The sequence below is a fragment of the Sander lucioperca genome, chromosome 7 (genome assembly GCF_008315115.2).
Source record: "Sander lucioperca isolate FBNREF2018 chromosome 7, SLUC_FBN_1.2, whole genome shotgun sequence".
NCBI classification, from domain to species: domain Eukaryota; kingdom Metazoa; phylum Chordata; class Actinopteri; order Perciformes; family Percidae; genus Sander; species Sander lucioperca.
The window spans coordinates 23660928-23680262 of NC_050179.1; the positions used below are offsets into that span (position 1 = coordinate 23660928).

General features: G+C 42.8%; 1 protein-coding gene across 2 annotated transcripts in view; it reads right to left on the reverse strand.

The window, feature by feature from the left end:
• The window catches only part of cdh13 (cadherin 13, H-cadherin (heart)), a 413558-nt gene that overhangs the window by 188403 nt on the left and 205820 nt on the right, over window positions 1–19335 (reverse strand). For both annotated transcript variants that reach the window (XM_036002865.1, XM_036002866.1), the window contains exon 7: window positions 361–505. In XM_036002865.1, the coding sequence (XP_035858758.1) occupies window positions 361–505 (145 nt within the window). The remainder of the gene's footprint in view (window positions 1–360; window positions 506–19335) is intronic.

A 19335-nucleotide genomic window follows, 5' to 3' on the forward strand; every position in this document is an offset into this window, starting at 1 on the left:
CATCGGGCTCGGGTCGGGTATCCATCCTCTAATACCTATTGAAGATAAATTCCGAACAAATGTTCTGGAAAATTGTTACATGTTTCTTAAGTTTACATTTATTTTACACATATTACATTTTTGATCACCTGTGATGTTTTACTGTAAATAAAGCTTAGTTTGTCTTAAAGATATTTTATTATCAAGGCATGTGCATTTGACTCCATCGCCATGACAACACATACAAACCACATTTAAGATCCTAAGATCAGAGACATCTCAAGTGTAACAATCACAGTGTGTGTGTGATATTGCTGTCCAACTAAATCCAATAAAAGCCCAGTTCTCTCCAGAGTCCTTCAATATAACAGTGTCACCTACCTGTAGGGGATCCCTCGAGCACCTCTCCTGTGTAGCGCGTCTCTTTGAAGATGGGCCGGTTGTCATTTTGGTCGATGACAGTGATCACTAGTAGGGCCGGTCCCTCGACAAGGTTCCCAGCAAAGTCTGTAGTTGAAACTTCCAGCTGTGTGGATGAAAAGATAAAGAAGTTTATTTTTCTGCAATGAAGTTTGTGTTCTGGGTGTAACTCTTATCTTTCGAAAATTGTAGTTGACTGGATGTGCTCTTCTGCAGTCTGCTACAAAATTATCCCACCAGCCTTCTAATGAAAACACAGCCACACTTGGAAAAACAGATTTAACGTCCCCTACAAACATCACTGCAGTTTACTGTACCTCTCTCTACAAATGACAATGATGCATAATACTGTAGCTGCATTTTCAACATTTGTCTTAAGACAAATAACATGGCCCTGGATTACAATAATTAAATTATCTGTTCCTTAATATCTATCAAGCATATTGTACATTAACATTTGCTCGCTAGCCGAGTGATTACTACAGCTACTACTACTACTTGCTGCATGTTATTTCCCTCTGTCCTGCCTCCCTCCACTGTCACTATCAAATAAAAGGCATAACATGCCAAAAACATTATCTTTAAAAAACACAATATGGGTAGTTTTAATACTGGCCATGCAATCACTCAAACTCAAACATCCACGCAACAGAAATGAATGTGTTTGTGAGTATCTGGTGGGAACGCTTCACTACATTTGGTTATATTCTCTGACAATTTCTTACTTCCCCTGAAACTTGAATAAATTGTGTCCCTGCATATGTATGACTCTCTAAATTCCTTTACAGCACTTAAAGATATACAGATCAAACCGTTCAGCCTTTCAGTACAGTTATTCATCTCCTCCTCTCCTCCTCTTTCACCTTGTCTGCTCCTCCACCATCCTCCATCAGCCCACATCTCATATTTATGCATTCAGCTTCTCCCTACTCTGCAGTTTTGCTAGTCATCCCCCCCCCCCGCATCTTTTAATCCAGAGTGGGAAAACCCACTATCCTATGGTCAGCCTACTTAAATATTAAATACAACAAGTTTTAGCCTACAAAATACATACCTAAGATAACAATGCAACTAAAGTGTACAGGTATAAAATATGCTCTGCATCAACTGACTCTAACCAACTGCATTGTTGTTCAGTTGTTATGTATAATAATAGTAACTCTGGTCTCGGGTTCAATATAACTTCAACACACACCTCTCTTTTGCACTCCTATTTATTGTTGACAAGCTCCACTTGCTTGCGGCTAGCAGTTGGTCAGATGTCAAAACAGGGTGTTCACGATGCACAAGAATAGCGCTTTCCTGACTAATACAGGGAGCATTGGAGACACATTTGCTCGTAAATACGAGCAAAAATCCAAATTGACAGAACACATGTAGCCTTATTAAAAGTAGCCTTCCGCTGTCAAATTAATTGGGACAGCTTAGTGTGATTACCATAAAAAACGACGGTTGAGACGACTGGTTGGCTTTATCTTGTTTATTAAGAAAGGTTTTCTCAGCGGCGGTTTCTTTAGTTTACTTTAATTATACAAATGAGTGTCTTAGAAAGAATGTGGTATTGATTTTAAAGCGCTATATCTAGCATATTTGGGTACAATGAATTAATGGAGGCTACAGACTGGAAAAAAATGAACATACCCACAGTGTGCATACAAAACTGCACTTCAGAATGCAAATGGACGCATAATAGCCTGCATGTTGCCTATACTGATTGTCACAAGATTGGGATCACTTTTGATATGAACGAAGCATGTATGCTACTATTAATCCCATCTGCAGATGGGGCTGTGCACTCTATGAAGTCAGCGATCTGTATCCTATGAAGATACCATACGTAATGGCATTACCTCCAGTCCAATCTTAATCTGTGGCTAAAGAGATCACTTCACTTCCTTTATTAGCACTGGAGCAGGGCTGGAGAGATTCATCAGAGAAAGAGAGAGTGAGCCAGAGAGGTTTCTTCCTTTATCTGTAGCATCACATTACCCGGCCTTCCCTCTTCCTATCAGTAATGTATGACATCACGCAACCTCTCTATCACACGGGTCATCCCACTCCTCCGCCTCTATCTAGCTCCTCTGTCTTCCTCTTCCTTTGTCCTCCTATCTGTCGGTCACCATGGAACCTGGAGCATATAGCGTAAAGGCAGTAATGGCACACATGCAGCTGAACTAAGTGTTTTAGGTGTTAGGGGCCTAATGGTTTCATACATCATCTTATCCTCCGCTCCCTCTCTCTGCCTTGAGAATATAGCATGGGAGGCTCTTCATGAGAGGGACCATTTGCCCCTCTGTCTCCATCCTGCAGAACTGCTGATTCTGAACTAATGGTGTTCTCAACCCAACATGTACTTTCATCCTATCCACTGATGCGCTCATACACACAGGCTCACACACACACACACTAAGAGGCATACTAAATTATAAGGCTGAAACAAGCGTGCAGGGATCTGCAATGCAAAAGAACTACAGTCCTGTGCCAACAAGCATACTGTACATGACTTCAGTTACTCACATAGATGCAAACACACACGCATTAGCACATGCATGCAGTCTAGCTTTTCTTCTCAGCATGTCTGAGCTGTAATGAGAACATTAGCTGCGAGGTGCCTAGCATCACTTCATTTGAATGGGCGATCACACCAACAACACAGCGATAACCTGTTTGGCAGGCAGAGGGAATACATAAACAATCACACGTCATCTCACAGCAAAGGAAAACGCTGTGATCTTTCAAACAAAGCCAGCCATGAACAGCTTTTGATTTGTATGACTTTCCTTGAGCATCCTTGTACATGACATGCAAATATCTTAGCTGCGCGGCGATTCCATACTGCATTCATAGCACATGTTCTAATCAGGGGGTTGGGTATGCAGTGCATTCGCGAAGAAAGAAGACAATGTGAAATCATTTAGTATGCTCAAAGATATTAGTATGCAGAGTACAGGAAACTAGGTAGAGTATTGTTGATGGAAGCTATGTGATGCACAGGGGAAAGTTTAAAGGGACTTACAGCTACTAAATTGCACATGGTTGTTAGACAACTTCAGGAAGTTCTCAGAAATAATACGAAATTGAACATTAAAAAAAAGAAAAGAAAATGCTCTTTGTTAAATTTAATAGAGTTGCATTTCAATTCCAATGAGTGATATCCTCAATATTCCTCAACACAGAATCATGGGAGTCTCCCAGATAATGTAACAATGTGTTAGATGACCACCTGTTTTGAAATCATGTTTTGCCATCAGTTTGGTACGGTGGATGGCTCTAAATACCACACTACCCACAAGCCTCGGCACCCATTGCTATGGAGAAAAAGCCAGTCCGAGGTTCAAATCAGAGCTGTAGCGAATGCGAAACGCTTCATCATTAGACTGGGTAAACCCAGCCCGATCTGCCGGCGATTTGATTTCGCCCTGCAGCTCAGGCTGGAAACCTGTACATTTTTCTATCCTGCTTCTGTTACAAATCTGCGGGGACCAATCACAAACTGGCTTATCCACCTCGGTGGGTTTAACACGATGACGATAGAGGAGCGACCAAGCAGCTTTTTGTTTACATTCAACATGGCGGCCACCAAAGCGCAGCAACCCATTGATGCCACTGTCGCTGCTGTTTTAAAAGATTTCAAAGGTAAGTTTGCTCTGAAAACGGAACAGAAACTTGCCCTGGAACAATTCCTACAAAAGAAGGATGTGTTTGCCTTACTACCGACCGGCTTTGGTAAAAGCCTAATTTACCAGCTAGCTCAAACCCCGTTGTTGCAAAGGTCTGATTGGTTGAAGGACTATCCAATTGCGTACAGAGTCATTTGAATTATGCCCGTTGATCACGCCTCTTGTGCAGTAGAAAACACAGATCACACTCCCCAGACGAACAGTCCAGAACAACATTGCTGTTGCGAACAAAACTCGGCATCATCGTTGCCAAAATCACACAAAACTGACGCAGAATCTGAAAGTGAATTGACTGAAGCTGCAGATTGTAACATCGGTTTTCTAAAAAGTGCAATTTTTAGCTACTGCCCATCATTATTGCGACATGTAACAATATTGTCTGCTCTGTGGTCGAGTGTTTCTTGCCTAAATGCACCTCAGGGAGTCATAATTACCTTCTCTAACCAGGTTTTGTTTTGACTTTTCACCAAAGAACCAGATATTTTCTAACACGGTTACCCACTGATGATTCAACCAGGAGGGTTTTGTGCACATTCAAGCCATGGGGGGTGTTTCGATTGTGAGTCACATAACATTATAGGAAATAAATGTGACATTTACAGATGGAACCATGAAAATAACTCCTCCTACTTAACAACACTGTTTGCACTGGTTCCATAGTTTGATTGACATCTGTGAATATATTAAATCCCCTGTTATATCAAAATAATAAGGCACCAACAAACACTAACTGCAAAAATAGTATACTTTAAAGATACATAGCATGCTGTATGTGATGCCAAATTGGGACAGAGCTATTTTTTCCTCTATATCTGCTTCCTGCCTGCATTACTTTTTACTGACTAACCATATATTTAAAAAGTATATACTTTTGAGATTTGACTTACAGTAGCTCAGTGTTTTGATGTAACTCAGCCAAAAGCACGGAGAAGCAATTTTGCCTGAAGTATATGTACATGGTAAAAAATGGCATCATCATTTTTAAACCTTGTCTCAAAGCCGTAATCTTTTACAAAGAACATTTTTCTTACCCTGCAGGCTTCATGTGAAAGACTGAGTCTGATTAAACAGTTGACCTCGCAACAATGGGAATATTCATCAAATAGAATTTGGTAAAAAGCAGCGTACCTTTTCCCACTCGACACTCATCTTTGCACTGCGATTACTGTAGGTGCCAGTTCTCCTCTAATGGCTCTTTTTGCACTGTGTATAAATAATTCTAACTGGTCCTCATTAGATGGATGCTTGTGCAAAGCCTCACCTACAGTATGCCCCCTTCCTTTCTTCTTAGAGATCTTTGCATAATGGATTTTGACTGTGCATAATCGTTAACGAAAACGAACGAAATAAGGAAAACTAGGTGGGTCGTTAACTGAAATAAAAATAAAAACGAGGCATTACAAAAAAAAACGATAACTAACTAAAACTGTACTTTCTGTTTGCAAAACTAAAATAAAACAAAATTATAGATTAAATGTCCTTAGTTTTCATCTTTGTCAATGTCTTTCAAAGAGCAAATATATCTTTCAGAGTTGACATTTACGACCTTAGACATACAGTATATACAGTTTCCGACTGGGAACCCAGAAATTCCGACATTCCATGGCAAATTGAACACAGCATAGTCCATGCCCCTCTCCTGGCGTCATGGCGGTACCGACAGTCTGAAGAAAGCGTCCTATTTGATTATGACTGCGTCAGATAAAAGCAAGTGCCTTGCAATGGAAGGTGGTAAAATATGTGGACAAATTTATTAAAGGGAAAAATCCCATGAATTTGAAAGTACATTTGAGAAGCGCGCATAAGGAGGCTAACCTAGCTTACCTTAATAAGGTAAAGGAAAGCACCAACCCCCCCCCCCTCCCCTGAAACAGAAGCTAACCCCGGTAACGTTACAGGGCCAGACAGCGAGACAACCGTAGGACAGAGAACACTACAGGAGGGCTTTCACCGGCGACCTGATAGCTGCTGGTTAATACATACGCAGGAACACCAGAAGCGGGAGGAAGTATGGGTTAATATGTGGATTGATACTGGGATGTCTACACAACTGTGTGAGTCAATTGACTTCAAAAAGTTCGCCACTTTACTCGAACCAAAGTTCAAAACACCTGTTCATGTGTGTCTTCTTTAGTCTGTGTCTATTTAGTTGTTTTCCTGGAACACGTCACTTGTACATTTTGCACTTGCGGCAGCGTCTTGTGTAGACTGTTTACATATTTATGACCATATGCACATTTTATGTACCGGTGTTATTGTTGAATACATTGTGAATACATATTTAACAACTAAACTATAAAAACTAAACTAAACTAGCAAACCCGCTTTTAAAACTAATTAAAACTAAACTAAATTTGAAAACAAAAAGTCAAAACGAAATAAAAATAAAAACTACTGAAAAATGCAAAACTACAATAACTCTGGTGCATGACAGACATAAAAAAGGGTGTAAGAGTGATTTTTTTCCATATATATGTGGACAGGTCTTTTGAGAACAAATTACCTTTCAGCATATAAGTTACACTGCACATATATATGCCACTGTCACCAGTTTACCTCTGGGGAACTGACAACGTTTAAGAATATAACTACATAACTTTATAAAATTATACATGTCTTACTACATTATGCCTTCAATTGAATTCATTCAAAGGTATTGATGCTTTCTGCACCAATGTGCAAAGAAAATGACCCTTAGTTTGGGAAGTTTAAGTCAGAGCAGAGGCATTGCATTGCACACCTCACACGGCTCATCACTTGCCTGTTAGCAAAATGAGCAGGCTATTTTGTCTCTACCACAGATCAGAGCGAAATATTTTCTCAGGTTGAAAATTAGCATCTATGTGTGCAAGAGGAGGCAGTGATTTCATTTGGAGGGAAAATTATTTATTTAAGGCAGGGAGAATTGGAGAAGATGGGCCCTGCTCGTGCCAGATCAGCGGCAGTCAGTCACAGCCGAGATGATAAACTCTGTGACCATTAGCTCGGAGTTTATTGGCTGACCTGGCCCCAGCTTCAGACTGTAGATCTGTGACTACAAGCCATCCTGTCTGTTTACATTAGAGGTCTCAGTGGACACTTTCCTTTTTGCCCTGAGACTGTGTCAGAGAAGCTTGAGCAGGGCAATTTTCTCAGAGAGCTGTGATCATTATCACACTGAGACCTTGACACTTCTCCATGGTGGGGAGGTCGCAATCTTTTTCTAAATAAAAGGCTAAGCTTCTAAACCATGGTTCATTTATTCCAAATGGATCCTACATTGTAAATATCTTCTATTGATGTTGCTACAAAAGGGTTTCCTCGCGAATGTATGGCTTCTTGTTGACATACCATTTGCTTGAATAGTGCTAGACCTCATACATATTATCCTTTTTTTTAAACTGACACAACCTTAGTGTAAGAGGAGTGTGGCCTGATCCTTTTCAGCATGGAACGAATTCAGAGCCATTATTATTCAACACATGGACAAGAGGAATCAATGATACATAAAAGCACTCTTTTAAATATGCCACACACATGCATGCTGACACACGCAAACATAGACAAGGATGTGCAACTGTAACTGAACTGTTCAAAGGGGGAATCATTCTGAAAGCCTTTGGCTTGTTTCAACCTAAATGTATGTAGAATCAAACATTATGTTATTCACTTTCCCTCTCCTCACGTCTGTCTCCGAGGATATTTCCTAGCTTTGAATCTTAAAAAGGCCTTTGTGCCCAGATGAGAAGCTAGGTTGATAAAAGGGAGGCCATATATAGGCAGTGGTGTGAGCTGAAGCCCCAGTCAATTGGACACTTGGCTTATTGTGGCAGAAGTAGAGGAAAAGGTATCTGAGCCGGGGATGCTTTATCACAAACTTAAACACAGACAAGAATAGGAAGAGTAAAAAGGGAAATGGTGAAAAGGGCACGAGTCATGCATATGGAAGCGTCTCCATTGCTTTGCACTGCCATCGCCTCATTTCACATTCACTCAGCATTCGGCTCCTCCTGAGCCATTCAAGTAGTCCTCCCTTTGCTGAGGTGGTGAATTCAAAGGGACTCTGCCTGCCTGGCCATCCATCCATCCATCCATCCATCTTCTTCCGCTTATCCGGTAACGGGTCGCGGGGGTAGCAGCTCCAGCAGGGGACCCCAAACCTCCCTTTCCCGAGCCACATTAACCAGCTCCGACTGGGGGATCCCGAGGCGTTCCCAGGCCAGGTTGGAGATATAATCCCTCCACCTAGTCCTGGGTCTTCCCCGAGGCCTCCTCCCAGCTGGACGTGCCTGGAAAACCTCCCTAGGGAGGCGCCCAGGGGGCATCCTTACCAGATGCCCGAACCACCTCAACTGGCTCCTTTCGACGCGAAGGAGCAGCGGCTCTACTCCGAGCTCCTCACGGATGACTGAGCTTCTCACCCTATCTCTAAGGGAGACGCCAGCCACCCTCCTGAGGAAACCCATTTCGGCCGCTTGTACCCTGGATCTCGTTCTTTCGGTCATGACCCAGCCTTCATGACCATAGGTGAGGGTAGGAACGAAAACTGACCGGTAGATTGAGAGCTTTGCCTTCTGGCTCAGCTCTCTTTTCGTCACAACGGTGCGAGTGTAATACCGCACCCGCTGCGCCAATTCTCCGACCAATCTCCCGCTCCATTGTTCCCTCACTCGCGAACAAGACTCCAAGGTACTTGAACTCCTTCACTTGGGGTAAAGACTCATTCCCTACCTGGAGAAGGCACTCCATCGGTTTCCTGCTGAGAACCATGGCCTCAGATTTAGAGGTGCTGATCCTCATCCCAGCCGCTTCACACTCGGCTGCGAACCGATCCAGCACCTTGGAGTAGACTTTACCGGGGAGGCTGAGAAGTGTGATACCCCTGTAATTGGCACACACCCTCTGGTCCCCCTTTTTGAAAAGGGGAACCACCACCCCGGTCTGCCACTCCTTAGGCACCGTCCCCGACTTCCACGCAATGTTGAAGAGGCATGTCAACCAAGACAACCCCTCCACACCCAGAGCTTTAAGCATTTCTGGACGGATCTCATCAATCCCTGGGGCTTTGCCACTGTGGAGTTGTTTAACTACCTCAGCAACTTCCACCAGGGAAATTGACGACAATCCCCCATCATCCTCCAGCTCTGCCTCTACCATAGAGGGCGTATTAGTCGGATTTAGGAGTTCCTCAAAGTGCTCCTTCCACCGCCCTATTACCTCCTCAGTTGAGGTCAGCAGCGTCCCATCCTTACTGTACACAGCTTGGATGGTTCCCCGCTTCCCCCTCCTGAGGTGGCGAACGGTTTTCCAGAAGCACCTTGGTGCCGACCGAAAGTCCTTCTCCATGTCTTCTCCGAACTTTTCCCACACCCGCTGCTTTGCCTCTTTCACGGCAGAGGCTGCAGCCCTTCGGGCCCTTCGGTACCTTGCAACTGCCTCCAGAGTCCCCTGGGATAACATATCCCAGAAAGACTCCTTCTTCAGTCGGACGGCTTCCCTGACCACCGGTGTCCACCACGGTGTTCGTGGGTTGCCGCCCCTTGAGGCACCTAAGACCCTAAGACCACAGCTCCCCGCCGCAGCTTCAGCAATGGAAACTTTGAACATTGTCCACTCGGGTTCAATGCCCCCAGCCTCCACAGGGATGCACGAAAAGCTCCGCCGGAGGTGTGAGTTGAAAGTCTGTCGGACAGGGGCCTCCTCCAGACGTTCCCAGTTCACCCGCACTACCCGTTTGGGTTTACCAGGTCTGTCCAGAGTCTTCCCCCACCCTCTGACCCAACTCACCACCAGATGGTGATCAGTTGACAGCTCTGCCCCTCTCTTCACCCGAGTGTCCAAAACATACGGCCTCAGATCAGATGAAACGATTATAAGATCGATCATTGACCTTTGGCCTAGGGTGCTCTGGTACCAAGTACACTTATGAGCATCCCTATGTTCGAACATGGTGTTCGTTATAGACAATCCATGACTAGCACAGAAGTCCAACAACAAACAACCACTCTGGTTTAGATCAGGGAGGCCGTTCCTCCCAATCACGCCTCTCCATGTGTCTCCATCATTTCCCACGTGCGCGTTGAAGTCCCCCAGTAGAACTATGGAGTCCCCTACTGGAGCCCCATACAGGACTCCATTCAAGGTCTCCAAGAAGGCCGAATACTCCGAGCTCTTGTTTGGTGCATACGCACAAACAACAGTCAGAGTTTTCCCCCCCACAACCCGCAGGCGTAGGGAGGCGACCCTCTCGTCCACCGGGGTAAACTCCAACGTAGTGGCGCTGAGCCGGAGCTTGTGAGTATCCCCACACCCGCCCGGCGCCTCACACCCTGGGCAACTCCGGAGAAGAAAAGAGTCCAACCCCTATCCAGGAGTATGGTTCCAGAACCGAGACTGTGCGTAGAGGTAAGCCCCACCAGATCCAACTGGTAGCGCTCCACCTCCCGCACAAGTTCCGGTTCCTTCCCCCACAGAGAGGTGACGTTCCACGTCCCCAGAGCCAGCGTCTGCTTCCCGGGTCTGGTCCGTCGAGGCCCCTGACCTTCACTGCCACCCATGTGGCAGCGCACCCGACCCCAGCGGTTCCTCCCACAGGTGGTGGGCCCATGGGTTGGAGAGAGAGGTGCCACGTAGCTTTTTCGGGCTGTGCCCGGCCGGGCTCCGTGGCAAACCCGGCCACCAGGCGCTCGCTGACGGGCCCTCCATCTGGGCCCTCCATCTGGGCCTGGCTCCAGACGGGGGCCCCGGGCTTCCTCCGGGAAGGGTCACATCATCTCTACCTCGTTTTTTCATAGGGTTTTTGAACCATTCTTTGTCTGGCCCCTCACCTGAGACCACTTTGCCTTGGGAGACCCTACCAGGAGCACAAAGCTCCAGACAACACAGCCCTCAGGTTCATAGGGACACACAAACCTCTCCACCACAATAAGGTGATGGTTCCCGGAGAAGTGCCTGCCTGGCGCTTTCTTAATATCCCAGTTCAACTACTCTGCAGTAGCACCAAGGTGAATAGTTCTCAGAACCTCCCAAAAACTCCTGTGGCTCAGCCTTTATCAGCGCTCCACCCAGTAGAACCCGGTCCTGCCGTAACACAGTTCAGATAGTCCACAGTCCTCAAACCATCCTCAATGCTCTCCCTTGGACATAATCTGATCACTTTGAAACTTGCTCAAATGCTTTCATGTGCAGCTCCAGCAGAGTGAGTTTGATTGGTCAGCTCAGGAATATCTAGAAAACAGAAGAACCCCAGGGTGGGTCAGAGGCATCGATGACACAGATCTTCACAGTAAATCTTGACATGGCGGACAGAACGGGAAGCTGGCAGTGCCACTGACCGTTAGATCTCAAAACAGTCATGGTGAAATACAGCATATGCTATCGGAAATGGCATAATCTTTCAAGGAAGTTTCTTAGTAGAATATATTTTCATTTTGTTAAAGCCACAAAGACAAACATCACAGAGATTCAGCTCATTTGCTGAATCTCATTTTCTCATTTGATCAGTATGATGCACTCACTGCCTACATTTTCACACACCTTCTATAGTAAAGTGAGCTGTAATAACAACAGGGATGTTTCTTTTCTCTAAATTCCCAAAAGAATTTCAACGTTTCCTCTATTCCTCTCAAAGCACAGACCTCAAAGCATGAGCTTCCCTTAGAGACACCCACTGGGAAACGAGGATGTTAATCCACCGATCCCGTACACATCAGCTGCATCTACCTTCAAAACCTTGACTCATGCTATACCAATGAAATTAACCCATGGAAGCAGGCTGTCAAGAAGAAAGCACAGCTGCCAAGTTTGATTCATGCTCTCACCATAACTCTCTGAGAGACACGGGAAGACCAACTGGGACTGGCCGAGAGTTTTCTGCTGAAGACCACATTTTTCCACAACGTGAAACCACAACTTTGTTTCATCAAAGCTAAAGCAGTTAACCCAAAAACTCCCCACATTTCTAAAATACAAGATTAGGGCTTTGCCAAACCATATTTAGCCATGATAGCTGCATCTCTCTAGGGATGTCAATGTTGTTCCCTCTGTTACTTGGTCCACAACATAAATCCAGACTAAACTATAGTGACATTCATAGTGCCCAGGGGATAAAGTCTACTGACTTAAATGTGTGTGTAGTCATGGCCTAGGCAGGACATTGAAAAGAAAAGGTATGCAGATTACAGCCACACGCTGAAAACATTTACCTTGCACGGCAGCTGGATTATCGCAATATCACGAGATCACGTGACAAACAAACTGTTCATCCAATCACCTTCCACTGACCACTTTTTTCTGAAAGTGCCTGCCCTTTTTCAAATGACGGCTTCTCAGATGGTTCTGTGTAACAAACCATCTGGCTCGCCTGCCAAATTGTTTGACATGTCTTGTAACACATGGACTAAAGCTAGGCAACAGCTAGTCTATATCCACAACGTTCCACTTCCGGGATTGCTCCGGTGCTGCCCGAAATTCCACATGATGTCCTTCTTTTTGGCCAGATGTCCGCTACACTCCGCTTTCTTTGTGTTGGAATTTTAAACTCCGGTGGATTTCTGAGGACTATGGTTAACTGCTCCTCAGATCTCTGCAGGGTAAATCCAGACAGCTAGCTAGACTATCTGTCCAATCTGAGTTTTCTGTTGCACGACTAAAACAACTTTTGAACGTACACGTGTTCCACCAAAACAAGTTCCTTCCCGAGACTATTTTGCAGCGGCACCGTGGCTCCATCTGGCGCTTAGGGCCGCCGATTGTGATTGGTTTAAAGAAATGCCATTAAACCAGAGCACGTTTTTCTCTCATCCCGCAATGCTGTGTGGACTAGCCAGACCATCCTCCGCAGCGCTGTAGAGGAAGGTCTGGCGATGCGAGACTAGGCAACAGCTAAATCTATGTGAGGGGTATAATAGTACATGTATTTGTCTCAATATGTTTGGTTCAGGATGTTCAGGTCAGTAAGTAATTTGTTTTGATTTAGTGCACACCCCATGACCCAAATATTATCATATTAGTCTATTTTGATCGCAATAACATCTCAAGTACTCCGGCTGGTTGCTAAGACGTGAATAGGGCACATTGTGCACTAAAAACCTTCCATTAATGGAGATTTTTATTGAAAATGAAATCTTGTAATCCATGTTTCAGCAACCAGCCCTAAATCTTTGTAGTTATAAAGCCAGTGTAAATTAATTTAAAAACCCTTATTACTAGCCATAATTAGCATGAACATTTCAGAAACTGTAAATGATTTAAAAAAAAAATGTTAATGCGCTCTATAGCAATCGAAAACTGCTCTTGGAATATTGGATTGTGTTATGTGTGGATTTCTTTCTCTGTCTCTTACCCCAGAGTCACTGATCGGAAATGTTCCTCATTACATCAAAAGAAAAGAAGCCCTTGGAATGTCAAAGAAGATATAAATAGATTGTCTTTAGAGGGAGAATGATTGAACAAAAGATGGAAGGTGAGAAAGAGTGGGGGGAGTTAAAAGTATAGAGAAGATAGAAAATGATAGAAAAGATCTCTCATTCAGCTAGCCGTCTGGCAAGATAAAAAAATAATAATCCTGCTTCTGAAAGGTGTTGAAAGACTCACAAAGGCTCTCCCTGGTGTATCATGGTACAAAATAGCCCCCTTCATCTTCTAAGGTATAATTCAATCTCCTTTGGTCTGGCACTGAATGTACTGTTTGGAAAGCTGGTGGAAAACTAGGCTTACCTGTCTGCTACTGTCTCCGTCGCTATTCTTTCGTAATGTTTTATATTTGTCCATAGAGGAGGACTATATATGGTGCATATATCTGGACTGAACTATGCCATCAACAAGACAGCTGTGTGCAATTACTGTACAGGTATCTCATTAGCCTCCTTAAGTAAAAAACATCATTCATATCTGTTTGAAAAGACATGTTTGAAAAGATGACTTGACCACCAGCATCTAGTCTACTGTAGGTCGCAGTGCACATCACACGATTGTCAATTGTCATTTTGTGATTTAGTTTTGTGTTATTACTCACATTAAGGGACTAGTTGTGTTAAGTTTCAAAAGTTCATATTTATACTTGAGAAGACCTGAGTCTTGATTAGGACATGTTTTGGACCAAATTGTCTGAAATAAACCTGATCAAAATGCTGATCCTTTCTTTACTGGACCCGGCAGTGTTGGGCAAGTTACTGAAAATTTGTAATTAGTTACTTCTTTATTTGTATAGTTTCTTCTTTTAAAAGTAATTGAATTACTTTACCAATTACTATATTATCTGTATATCAAAAGTAATTAGTTACTAGGGAAAGTAACTTTTAAGTTACTTTTATGTCTGCTTTTTAAATGTAAATATGAACAGTACTGAACAGTCAAACACAAACATAATTTTTAGACCTATTTATTGTAATCAACAGGGTAACAGGCCTTCAAATCAAGCAGTAGTACAAAAGTCCCTTTTAATACTTGAAACGAAATAACAACTGTCTCAGTCATTTTACAGTGTTTTTTTTTTACCACATTAGGCCCAATGAAATAAAAGTGATTGGCTGCACTGCAGTCTGTGTGAAATCTAGCTTTGGTTGTTTGCATGGAGTGGCGCCTTCATCATCCGTTAGGGCTGGGGTCTTTCGCTACTAGCTTTGTCGAAGCGTGTTGCTTCAAGAGGTGCTTCATAAGATATAAATTGCTACTCTTAGATGTGAATAGGTTCTTTACACCTGCACATAATTGACAACTCACCACTACACTTTTGTCTTTAATTTCGAAATATACGGTAGTTAGAATGTGCCTGCGTATATACTGTGATACACACGGTAGTTAGAATGTGCCTGCGCATATACTGTGATATATACGGTAGCACCCAAAACGTGTGTGTCACTGCTCACTTGTTACTTGCATCGGGAGTTCAGAGTAAAGAAGACTAAATGATAAACTGCCTCATTCGTTATCATTTTACAATGTCCATACTTCCAGGAGAGAAAGCTCATTCTATCCCATAGACAGTAAAAGAAGTAGACAAAGTGACGCCGTTGTTTTCCACGGAGACCAGTGAAGTACAGGATATTAGAAGCACTTTTGCTGCGATGGCTGAGAGTTACTGCGCAGCCTCCAACTGAGCTTGACGAAGTAGATGTGAGGTGAGCAACCTGTCTGAAAGTTGGAAGTCTTCTGGTAGCTGTGCCAAGAGAACTCTCAATCATTCCCAATCTTGCAGAGACGGAGAGCGTAGGTATATGTAAGGAGATAACATAGGCACAGGCTAATTATCGATCACTAAAATGATAGTTAACATTAGTAATTAAACTTAAACAGCTAATGTAAGTCAAAACTGCCTGCGACCTTCTCCTGTACTATACAGTAATTCCTCTACTACGCGACAGTAAGTCTCGTGGTTATGACACAATCGTTAGCCTATTTTTACAAAAACGTCTGCTACGGAGCCATAACGTGAGATACAAGGTAATGGAGCCTTTTATACATTGTTGTGTTTCTTTAGAAATAAACAATGGACAAATATAGTCTTTAAACTCTTCAGATGTAAAGTTATTCGCAGAATGGCAGTCAATGGGATGCTAACGGCGGGTGATGGCTTGATAGCAACAAAATGGCGCCATAGGAGCTACGCTTTGCAGAGGCTGGCTTACCCCCTTGTTCTATCCGCACTATCGGCCATGCTGTGGTTTAATGCTCATTGTTCGATTGGTGTATCATTGCGCCACCATAAGGTCCTGCGACGTTAGATCAGACGCAGCTAAAGTAGGCCTATCTGTCTTCTTGTCTGCAAGCGTTCATGTTTCACAAAAGAGAGTAACGCGAGTAACAAACTAATTTCAGTAATTATAATTGCGTTACTTGATTAAGTGTTACTCCCAACCGTGCCCGCCTGTGTTTTGTCCGTCTCAGCCTTTCTAGTGTTGCAAAGCTGCTCTCCTTTGCAACAGCATTTTACTCGCAAATGTGAGTAAAAATTTGAATGTGCAAATATAGAAAACGATTAGGGCTTGCCAGTGGAAGTTGCTCTGACCTAGTTGGTTAGTTTTACTGCCTGGTGGGCAAATAAGCTCTCTTTGTTATTAGCAAAGAGCAGTATACAAAACATCCAGGAAGCAGCTTCTCATTTATAACTGACCGTTTCTTTCGCCAGTTAAAATGACATATTCATTAACTTCCATGTCGGTGTCTGTACTCGGCCAAAGATCATTTGTGAGGGAAGAAGCTCTACTCTGTGACAAGACACCAACAATTCTAGAGAGAGATAAGTGTTTTCTAGTCAAATGATCCAACTGATCACCTCAGGTCCATCCTCCCATGGTACATTTTCATTCATGTCATCAATCATTTTTAGTTTTCAACTTTATAGTTTTAAACCAGGAATTAAGTTCAATTTTATGTAACTTTAAGGTTGCGCCTTGAGTGTGTTATCGCGATATCACGTTGCGCAATATTATATCGAAAGTGTCGCAATAAGTGTGCAATATTTTGTTTATTTTGTGGAGCGCTGCGTCCCCTCCGTTGACTGTGTGGCTTAGTTGTGTTTGATTTAGAGCCCGCTTGAAACGCTATAATAATCATGTTTCATTGGCCAGTTACCGTGCCACTTGCACATGTTAGTACACGTCAGCACACGGGTCCACTACGTGAACAACCCTATGGAACGTACCACATGTGTGCATATTTCGAGTGACAGTGTAAGTGAAGAAAATGATAGAGACAACAAAACGGAACCAATCAGAGAAGCGAAAGAAAAGTTGTGTCCTGTTCTCTTTATTTATATATTTTATACTGTCCAACCAGTAAAACATGTCCTGTTCTGTAGACATGGTCCTTATTTATATATTTTATACTGTCCAACCAGTAAAACATGTCCTGTTCTGTAGACATGGTCCTTATTTACTTATATATTCATGTTGGACCAGTCCAATATGACTGTCAGTTGAAATAAACCTTGTGTTGTATTTATGAATCTATTTTGATGCGTTTTCCCATAACTTTTGGAATTTTACATATGTTTAAAAATATTGAAACTAATATCGATATCGCAATATTCATAATCGATATCACAATATCACATTATGTCAATATCGTGCCACCCTACTCAATATTAAAGGACTCTGGATGTGGGCCAAAAAAACTTGATGGGGACATAACTTATAAGAGCCTATATTTTCCTCACTGAAAAGGGTTTGCTCTACAATGTGTCAAAAGTTACAACATATTGTAACAATAAACATCTCTCTGCAGAATGCTGTGGTAAACAGGATTAATAAAAGGTTGTTTATTTGGACAGTTTGAAGAAAATATTGCAATGACACTTTGAATGCAACTTCCTGTGTCTTTTGTGATCCTACAAACTTGAACAAATGGCTTTCAGCTGACAAAGGAGTGGTTAAATAATGAATGGGCTTTCATTTTTAGATGGCCTATCATTTTCAGCAATGACTTTGTCTTTTCTTACTGTATTTACTTGTGTACATCCCTCAGACTAGATTCCTGTAATCTACTGACCCATTGCAGCCCATTTCCTGTCTTTTGTGGTCAATGTCAGCCATTTTACTGGATAAAACCGAGAGTGCTTCTGTCTCCAGTCTCTACAGCTGAAAGAGAAGCTGCCCTGGTACTAAAGCAGAGAGCATTAGGGGTTGTGCCATGTGCCTTAGCAGGCGGCGGACAGGCTGAATTAGCAGTGGTAATGCCTGAGGCTGAGCAACAGGGCGCTCACTGTTTAATCAGGTTATCTGGGAGCAGTGGCACAGCATTAAGTCTGCAGGGTTGTAAGGGGGTTTCTGGAAGGACAGCAGGGAAGTGACACTGCTGTGAGTTGAATGATCCTGACCTGAAGGAAGGCTTAAAAACAAGCTTCAGGGAAGATCTCTCTGAACTGCACTGTAAAAAGAGTTTCAAAAAATAAAGTTCTTTTGCCATTCAATCTATTTGAACTTCGCTCACATTGGAAGATGTATTTAAAAAAAAAACTAAGCAGTTGTTTGAGAAACCGAACAACCGATGCAAAGTTGACATAGTGTGTACTGTGTCTTCGACATGAGAAGAGAGTGTTGCAAACATAGTTAACTGGACAATTACGCATGTGAAATAACAAATTACAGACCAGCGGCATCATCAGTGGAGCGCAATGGAGTATGACCCTGTAGCATGAAAGTACTGTGGTTATATTTCTTAAAGGTAAAAGCTATTATGGTGGCTAGAGGTTTGTTTGCTCAGGGAGTAGGTGGTGGCGTTGAAGTGTGTGTGTGTGTGTGTGTGTGTGTGTGTGCGTGCATTTGCGTGTGCGCATGTGCGCGTGCGTGCGTGTGGTTTATCTCTTGCCCACATACAGGGACTAAGTGTACATCAGACCTGTTTTCCAGTGTGCAGGGCAGTGTGTCCTGCTCTCTAAAGCCCAGGAAATTACAGTCCAGCCAAGCAGAAAACAGGAGTGGGATTTGGACAACAGGCTTCACCTGTCTCCGGCCTCTGGCTCATAATGTTACACCTACTGTAAATGAGCAAGGCATTAGATTGCAATATGTAACAGCGGTGTATGTCTGTTGAAGTGTACAGGTGTGTATATGTACGCTATGATACAGAACATGCAAAATGTTGTGTTTAGTTTTAGGAATAAAAAAAAAAAAGGCTTTTATTATTAGTTTTCTTTTCTTCTTTTTATCCCTCATTGCTTTTGTATCTGATTCACCTTTTCTCACTTCCCTATGGGCCACTGTTTTTTTTTTTCTTCCACTCTGGTCCTCTCAATGCAGCATTTTTCTCTTTCTTCGAACTGTGTTATTCATTACATGCAGTTGTTTTGTCAGCAATTAGAAAAACTATGTCATTCAATGTACTGTTAATTTTGTTGAACAGTGTGCAAGCAGTACAGTAAGCCCTTCTGAGACACAGTACTGTCAGCAGAAGAGTTGTGTAAATGCCCTCAGATATATATATATATCTTTCCGAAAATATATTGTTTTGATTACTTGTCAGGTCAATCATACATCCGATAAAACTCTCCTTTGTTTTTCTCCACTCACATGCTGCCTTTCTTATGCTCCTTATCTTTTTTTATTTAGTCAGGTAGTTTATTATATGTTGTCAATCATGTGTCAATCAACAAATATCACTGTGAATGAGGTAATGCTTCCACTTGTGTGATTTCGGTCGACATTTTCCAGTGTACTAACAAACAGCAAATCTTGGTAATTCATAAGCAATATGTAAATTGATAAGGCTTTTAAACTGACATGTTCAAAGTGCCCATATTATGAAAAAAAATCACTTTTTCTGGGATTTGGGGTGTTAT